Raw genomic sequence first — 8821 nt, forward strand, 5'->3', positions numbered from 1 at the left:
TCTTATATGAAAAAACAAAGATCTTTTTAAGTCAACAACCGAAGGCACAATGATTGGGAAACAAACACTAGATGACTAGAGTCTAGACTCAACAAACACATGGGCCATGGGAGAGACCGGGAGAGTAAAGAACGGGTGACCAAGAAAGCGTTTTCTGCTGGCTATCATCACGTCCCACTACCTGACCAGTGAGTCAGCGGACCACCCTCTTCTTTTGGGTCGCAATGTAATAAGATCTTTTCATGTGATTTCTGGCATTTACTAATTGGAATCAGTCTAATATTTTAAATTCGAACAGCATCTAATAGTCATTTTTTTGTGACTGAGCTTCAATCAACGGTCGGCATAGATATTTCTCGTAGAAATGAATAGTTAAAAATCTGAATTTGATTTACATCAGCATTAATTTAAGGTATTTATATTTGATAAAAAAAATATTTGAATTTGAATTTGAATAATTCAAAATAGAATCTATCTGATTCAAATAGATATTTGATTAATATTAAAAATTAAATAACTAATGATCTTGAGGTTGAATGAAAATTCAACAAACTTCAGAGAATGAGGAAAATAGCTAAGATTACATAGAGACATCAATTAAGGTGAGGAAGGGAGGAAGAGAGGAAGGGAGAAAGGTTTAGGTTACACAAGTCAACAATGTAAATTGATAGTCAAAATAACGGATTTAATTCACATCTGTATCTATTTAGGGGTATTTATATGTAATCAGGGATTCAGGGATATCTTGATCCGATCACATTTGATCTTTATCCAATTTGTTTACATCTCTTCATGAGACTATCATGGTGGATAATTATGGTCGTAGATTCTTTATAACATGGGCTATGGAGAAAGTGTCCTTTTTTACCCCTCTTTAAATTTTATTGTATGAGGTAAATTTTCCTCTTCTAGTTGTTATATATTTTTAATTAACAATAAATCACGTTTGATCTTTCTTTATTTATATATATATTATTAAATGGGAAAGAGAAAGTTGTCTGATTGTGTAGCCCTTACACCCGCACATGGAAACACGTGAAATTACTGTTAGAGGCAGCAAACAGTGAGATCCAGTGAGCATTGAACAGTTGAGAGCATCTGAACACACACCCCAAAAGGTTCCTAACAACCCAATGCTCACTGCACTGACACAACGACAACAGACGATTTTTACCTTTAGTGCCATGACAATCTTTTTACTTCTTCCAGATTCACTATCTATAGATTTCAAGTTTCAGCCGATTCCAACCTACGCGGCTTCCAGCCGATTTCAATCCAGCTAGAATCGGAATGGGATCACAACCGATCCGTCTCTGATCCGTACATCGAACCTTTCATCCACACATCTCCTCCGCCTTCCTCTTTTGGAGTTTTGCGTTTTTCCACTTTTCGTCTTTTCCCAATGCAGAAACCAGTGCCACAAAACTTTGATCTAAATCCAACAATGCAAGATCCCAATCTCGAATCTCCATTACTAAAATTAAAAGCTGACGTGTCAATTTGTTGGGCTTCGTTTCTTCCACCTGCTGGCCTCTCTACTCTGCAACTCTGCTTCGTTGTTCACTCACCAACCCCTCTCTCTCTCTAGCTCGGTCTGAGCGAACGAGAGAGGCGGAGAAGAACAAGTACAAGGCGATGGCGATCACCGCCACTGTCAATCCGTCGACACGATCTATTGCTTTTCCCGAGCTCAACTACCACTTCTTTTCATCTCCTAGTCCTTCCTCTCTCAGCCGCTTCGCCACCTTCAAGCCTTCCAATTCCGTCTCTCCTCTGACATGGCAGGCAAAGCGAAGACGGAAGTCGATGATTGTGCTTTCCTCCGGTGGAGACGCTAGTAGTGGTGGAAATGGCGGGAACTACAGTGGTGGCGGAGGCGGAGGTGGAGGTGGTGAAGGGGATGATGCTGGGGATAAGAACAAGGCGGAGGCTTTCCTTGCGCTTGCGGAGGTAGGCAGGTCTTTGGATAGTATCCCTTCGGATCTGGCTTCGGCAATTGAGGCTGGGAGGATTCCTGGATCAATTGTCTACCGCTATTTTGAATTGGAGAAGTCGCCTCTTTTCCGGTGGTTGCTTCAATTCGGAGGGTTCAAGGAACGGCTCCTGGCTGATGATCTGTTCTTGACTAAAGTTTCTATCGAGTGCGGCGTTGGGATCTTCACTAAGGTATGATTGCTGTTACGATGGATCATTGATTCATTGGTTCTGAATTCTGATTCTTTCTTGATGAATTTTCAGAAGATCTCAGTGTTCAGTTAAATGCCATTTGGATGTTTGTTAAATGGCTTGAGTTGTTTAAAATGATTAGATGGATTATTTAAAGGAGTTTGCGGTTTTGAATCCGGATCCTCTCCCCGTTCGCGGAGACTAAACTATTCATGTTCATTGTATTGCTTCCATGTGTCCTATCAGCTCGCCATTTTTTTCAGATGGAATTAGTCTTCTTCTTCTTCTTCTCAATTGTCCTAAAAGGAGATTTGATATTACTTGAAAGTAACAACAACTGCCTAGCGCAGTTGGTGAGGTGTGGTATACAAAAAACCCATGCTCACCAGAAGTCTTATGACCCCCCACCCTTTTATCACAAATAACTTGGTTGTTCTGTGACAAGGGATTTGGCGATTTTAATCATTTATTAGCATTACCTTTCCTAGGAATATACTTTGTCTTTTGTTATGATCATAATTGGGTTGCCAACCATGCTTTCTGTTATTGAGCCCCTTCTTTTCTCCTTCCTAAATTTGGTGGAATGTATTATTTGTTAACTGTGTATCCAATCTTAATCTGTTGCCTCTACTTCTGGCAGACTGCTGCAGAGTGGGAACGACGGAGAGAGAATTTTTTCAAGGAGTTGGATTTTGTTTTGGCTGATGTGGTAAGGCCACCCCCCCCCCCCACCAAAAGGGAATGCACAAAAGAAAATATTGAACTACTCTGTGTTTGGCTGTTGATATAAAGTAAGCTTGGACTGAAAATGGTTAAAACACTCAATCAGCACTTGATCAGTGGTTGGTCAGATGCTTCTCACTGTAACTAGTCCATGAAAGACTGTTAATTTAAAAAGATTTCAACAATGTCATTGACTTCACTATCAAGTGCTTTGCTTTGGATGTTAAATATACTATATCTAAGTGTTGCCCTGTAATTTAAAAAGGTACTAATTTGAGCTTGAGCTCAGAGAAATCTCTACAGCGTTGTATACCCATTCTTATATGTAATGTTTTTGAAAAAATTAGTGTATAGATGGAACCTTGGAGTTTGATAGGGAAATTACTTGTTCTTGTTAAATTTGCTTGGATTTATCAATTTAAAACTGATTTCTTTTACATCAGTATTCCAGGTCTATGATTTGTATTCTCCTATAATATGATGCATTCATTGAGAAATAATTTAACAAGTGTCTCATGTTGAAGCTTGAAAGTATATCATATGATTTGATCTGTGATATAGTAAAGGCGGTTCTACTGCAGTGGCCCATGTTGCCTGTGGAGAACCATAGTGCTTTGGGAGATTGTAAAGCCTTCAACTAAGCAAATCACTGAGTGAGATTTAAGGAGTATCAATGGAAAATGGAAGAGTGATGTTTGTTAAGGTCAGTTACATCGGAGATGAAGAAGAATAGGCCACCAATAATCTCCCATTTGCACTCTAATTAGAATATCCTTGCATCTCGCATAGCAATTGAGAGCCTACGCAGGGGCTGAACAGAACCTGACATCTGTTTCCTCGGGAAAACATTCTTATTCCATATCTCCTAAAATTTGGCTCACAGTAACGGTTTTGATGGGGAACCAATCTAGACAACATTATAACCTTAAGAATATGTCATATGACATATTGGAAGGATGATTTTTAAGAAAATCGAAGTGTCAAATGCACGCTTTGATGTGATCTATCCCCATTGGGCAACTACCCTCAATTATCATGCTGAACTCTTTTCTTTTGATAAGAACTTACCTAAGGGATCTATCACCAATATGAATAGAACTTTGAAGCATAGTTGTCACTTGTTACGGTGCCTAGGTGAACCAAGATGGTTGTGGGGGGAAAAATTAAAGTGACACCAGCAAGGCGCCAAGGCATCGCCTAGGCGACCAAGCCGCGCCCAATCCAGACAAAACTTCCTGGACGCCTAGACGATGCCTTGACAAGTATGCTTTGAAGAATATTGCCTTTAGAAACCTTCTAGAACTGGGGATGCAGTCTTAGGGATTACCATTTGCAAATAACAGAAAACAAGCAACACATGTCATATTTCTTTTCCATCTTCAAGATCTACTAGCTTATGAACCTTCTCCATGTCAATCTTCCATCTTAGTCATCCTCCTTACCCATTTCATAAGATTCAATGCACAGTTGAAACAGCTCTAGTTTTATCTCACCTTAGTATTTTCTACCGTAACCACACATTGCAACTATCCATCTCCTTGTATCATATTATCCACTCCATGCTCTTACTTGCTGAAGCCTCACTTCCCGAATGGATTGATGAATCCTATTATCCTGGATTAATTGTAATGTCTACTCATTTTTTTCCCTTCTGACTTGCGAATATTGCCTCCTATGTTAAAGAACTGGCTGTTACTCCTCTGGGTTGCTTTTAAGAGATACTCCTGCCAATTGTTGGCCCTTGGCAGTGGTATTGATGCAGTATATTGCTCACAAGGGATGCCTTACCATGATTGAAAAAATTTATCAGGATTCATTTGAATGAATTTGTCAAAAAGATTAGACCTGTGCTATACACATTCTCGATTGCTCATGATCTAGAACTGGTTAATGTCCTGCTGCAGTGTGTAGCTGCAAGCTGTCCTTGGGTGAATATGTTTGATTTTGTAACTAGGAGAAGTCTCTTTCTTTTCTCACTGCCTTATTACTAGCCAATTTGAAGTCTTTGTCAATTTGAGGGCTCTCCGGGATAGTTTGATAGTGTGAGGGCTCTCCGGGAAAGTTCGAGGGCTGTTAGATTGTCCCCTATCTAAAGCGATAAGACATCCATTTAAAGTTTCTTCCACTGGATATGTAATGTTAGATTGTTCTCTTAAATCATCTTGCCAGGTTGCAAAACAATTACTTGAATTTATCTTTCTCCTTTTCTTTTCATTAGTTGGGAACCATGTAATGTTCTCATCTTATAGACTTTTTATTTTTTATTTTATTTTATTTTTTTTAATTTTATGAACTCTTAGATTATATATCTTGCTAACACATTCCAATTCTTAGCTCATGGCCATCATTGCAGATTTTATGCTTGTTTGGCTTCCTGCTCCTACTGTCTCTCTTCGGCCACCACTTGCAGTCGGTGCTGGATCTATCACTAAGTTCTTCAGTGGCAGCCCTGATAATGCCTTTCAGGTAGTTTCATAGGTTATTGAATTTGAAATAGTGTTTGATCTAATATTTTATAAAAAAAAAACTGTTTCTATAAAATACCGATTTTCCTTTTGAATTTTTGTTTGCAGGTAGCATTGGCTGGATCATCCTATTCACTTTTACAAAGAATCGGTGCTATAGTGGTAAAGTGAAATATTTATCGAATCACTTTGCATCTTAAATGTTTGATTAAAATAATTTTGCGATAAATTTAGTTAATGCATGTATCTCATGGAGTGGATTTGTTATTCAGCGTAATGGGGCCAAGCTTTTCGCAGTTGGGACCGGTGCATCTTTGGTAGGTCAATCTTTCTTTCTTTCAGAGGCTTGTGGTTTATGTTAAGCCTTTTATGTAGTTGTATGTGGTCTATTTTTAGAAATTGCTATGCAGATAGGCATGCTTTTATGATTGGGAACCTTTGATCCACATTTTTTTGGTGGGGGAGGGTGGTTGCTGAATGTCATCAATTATAATTACATCTTACACACAAGAAATGATAATATAATTCTGCTGTTGATCAAGTTTCGTTTTCTGATCAACATCAATCAATCAAACAAAAACAGATTTAGAACTCACTCTCCCTAAATACCAGGACTTAGTAGATGTAGTATTAGAATCTGCCAAGCAGTTTGCAAAGAAAGCTTTCTGCATGGCAGCAAGGGTTGGCCTGAAGAGGAGAGGCTTGTAAGTGATAAGAAATGAAATTGATTTGCAAAGCAAACCAACACCTCTACTTTATACATTGATTTTGTCCATTACAGATACCACTCTAAACATGTCACAGTTTGTATATTTCCTCCACCATAAACTTCCTGTGAAGATCATCTTATAAATGTCTAACTGTTTGTTATTTTCATTTGAGTCTTTGTATTATTCCCTCCACTTTGGACTCTGTCCTAAGTATTATTATCTTCTCTTGCTACTTATTCTTTAAATCCTAAATGAAAGCTTCATTTGCAAAATGTTGGCAAGCAATATATTTCACTTTTTCTTCCAGGTTGGTACAGGTATAACAAATGCCTTGATGAGTGCAAGAAAGGCAGTGGACAAGGAATTTTCTGGTGAAGCTGAAGATGTTCCTGTATTATCAACCAGTGTTGCTTACGGTGTCTACATGGCAGTGTCTAGCAATCTTAGGTATGTGGTTACTGAAAGATGTCAGTGTTTTGGCTACTGCTTTGTGCAACCCACATTTTTCTTTATTTGCATTGGTAACAAGAAAAGAACTTTACTAGGCACACCTTAGGCCATTCCACAGGGGTGTTTAGTGCTCTTCACTGCTTTTAATGAAAGTTGAATGGTTTTCATTCAGCCCCGGTATGACCCGGTCCATGCGGTTGTGGGGTCAGCATGGGTCCACTGGGCTAGTCAGGCCGAAGGCCTGGATACCCGTCGTTAGCCAAAAAAAAAACTTTACGAAGATGTGCATTTATGCATAAAATATTATATGCTATTTTTGTTTTCTATCTGTTCTCTTTATTTTCATTGACATTTCAGTATAATGCTTGCTTTGAAATTCATTTTTGTCCTAAAAATTTGAAAATCGGCCAGAAGACCAGCGGTAACAAAAGATTTTATTGACATAACCTGCGCTGGGAAAAAGAACTCAATGTTTAGTTGGGCTTGTGCTAGTGTTAAAAATGTGAACTTGCAAAAGAAGATTATAAATGTGTTAAGGCAAAAGAAACTCCACGGTTGAGTTTGTGCTAGTGATAAAAAATGTGAACTTGCAACAGAATATTCATAGTGCTAGCAAAGTGTCAATAAGAATCAGGTAAAGTGTAAATCTAGCTTGCGCAACTGCAATTTTTGGGTATTAGGACATACCTAGAATGAAGAGTTATAATTGATTATCTTATTATACTCACTATTATGTACGTTTATGTGAAACGTACGGACAACCATCATCTAATTGTAAATAATTTTGTAGTCACTCTCTTTTATTGTTATTAATAAAACCTATTGCCCTGCTATTTTTGTCATTCTATGCATAATTGTTGCTTTGACCAAGGACCCCTGTAGACTGCACTATCACGTATTCCTGAAAAAAATACAGAAGCTGTAGAAGAATCAGTAGCACCTATCTTCTTTATTTTTTATTTTTCCAAATAGTTAGATATGATACAGGAAACAGTAGATTTTTTTTCTTTGGAATATCAATTTTTCACTTAATAATCCAGAGAGGGGGATGCAAATGGTACATCAATTACTAGTGTAAGAACAGTAACAATAGAGGTGCAAAGGTATCATGACATGACTACATAATGGGATAAAGCCCTGTGATATGATCCGTAGAGGATCTCTCTCTAGCAAGCTTATCTGCTATGGTATTACTAGATCTTAGACCACCACCAGAATGATAGGATGTCCAATTCTTGAATAAAAGATAGTCAGAATTTGAGTTAGGAAATTTGAACAACTTCCAGCTTTATGGCAAGTGAAGAATGTTCAGTGAAGGTTGATTCTGGCATCAAGTATTCAGAATTGGAAGTTCCAGATATAGCATCAACCTATTGTTTTTTTTTTCTTTTCCTGGTTAACATACATTCATCAATGGGCTTGAGTAATAATATATTCATTGTTAAACAGGTACCAAATACTGGCTGGTGTAATTGAACAGCGGATTTTGGAACCAATGCTGCACAATCAGAAGGTTGTATTGAGTGCACTCTGCTTTGCTGTTCGGACAGGCAACACATTCTTAGGGTCATTGATGTGAGTTTCTTGAACTGTGTTTTTTTAGATTTCTACAGTAACAAATCCTATTCCCTTCTGTTGTTCAATACTAATGTTAGAGATATATGTTGTTTGAACAGGTGGGTGGATTATGCTCGTTGGGTAGGTATTCAAAAGATTCGTGAATAGAGCAGACAGAGGTATTACAGGGTCCCAAATATAGGTTTCAGGTTTTCTCCTTTTCTTTTAACAAGTTATCTATTTATTGAATGGAAAAAAAAAAAAAAAAGCCAGAAGAGACTTGATCATGCTTGCTGGAGCTGTTGGTCTCCCAGTTTATGTTTTTTTCCCAGAAGCGGCTCATGCATGGGAACTTGTATATATTGTTAGAACAAACACGAAGGGAAAATGAACAGATTCATGCAAAACATGGAGATAATGTGGTTCACACACCAATGTGATGTATTACATCCATGGGCGAAGCCGAAGATGAGTCACTACGTCGGAAGAGAAGATTACAATGGAGATCTCAAGAAATCCTAAATTTGTAACAAGAACTCTCTCCCATAAACCCCAACTCGAAAATCACCAAATCTCACTTGTTTCACTTGCTTACACAAGAAGACAACAAAACATAAAAATACTTCTCCTAGTCGAGCCGGGTCTAACTATACCGGGGGGCCTTGGCCGCTGCACCTCATAAGCGTTCAATTATGGGCTATGGCCTAAGCCCTCTACTACCATCACAAATGTCGAAAAAAAAAATAATCT

At 38.1% G+C, this 8821-nt stretch overlaps 1 protein-coding gene across 1 annotated transcript; it reads left to right on the forward strand.

Annotated features, from left to right (window-relative positions):
• Positions 1–1389: 1389 nt before the first annotated feature.
• Positions 1390–8478, forward strand: LOC122062060 (protein RETICULATA-RELATED 4, chloroplastic-like). Its single transcript, XM_042625700.1, has 8 exons — positions 1390–2166; positions 2807–2875; positions 5224–5355; positions 5463–5516; positions 5627–5671; positions 6372–6511; positions 7964–8089; positions 8191–8478. Exons 1-8 carry the CDS (start codon positions 1636–1638, stop codon positions 8237–8239), a joined length of 1146 nt encoding a protein of 381 aa, XP_042481634.1. The 5' UTR covers positions 1390–1635; the 3' UTR covers positions 8240–8478.
• Positions 8479–8821: the final 343 nt, after the last annotated feature.

Source organism: Macadamia integrifolia, chromosome 14 (genome assembly GCF_013358625.1).
Source record: "Macadamia integrifolia cultivar HAES 741 chromosome 14, SCU_Mint_v3, whole genome shotgun sequence".
In the NCBI taxonomy this organism is placed as follows: Eukaryota; Viridiplantae; Streptophyta; class Magnoliopsida; order Proteales; family Proteaceae; genus Macadamia; species Macadamia integrifolia.

What these genes read in the sequence shown, in the direction of transcription:
- LOC122062060 (XM_042625700.1), top strand. Translation starts at nt 1,636, where the DNA reads ATGGCGATCACCGCCACTGTCAATCCGTCGACACGATCTATTGCTTTT. An exon ending in ATTTTGTTTTGGCTGATGTG is followed by an intron (nt 2,876 to 5,223) that starts GTAAGGCCACCC and finishes TCCAATTCTTAG; the next exon opens with CTCATGGCCATCATTGCAGA. An exon ending in AAAGAATCGGTGCTATAGTG is followed by an intron (nt 5,517 to 5,626) that starts GTAAAGTGAAAT and finishes TTTGTTATTCAG; the next exon opens with CGTAATGGGGCCAAGCTTTT.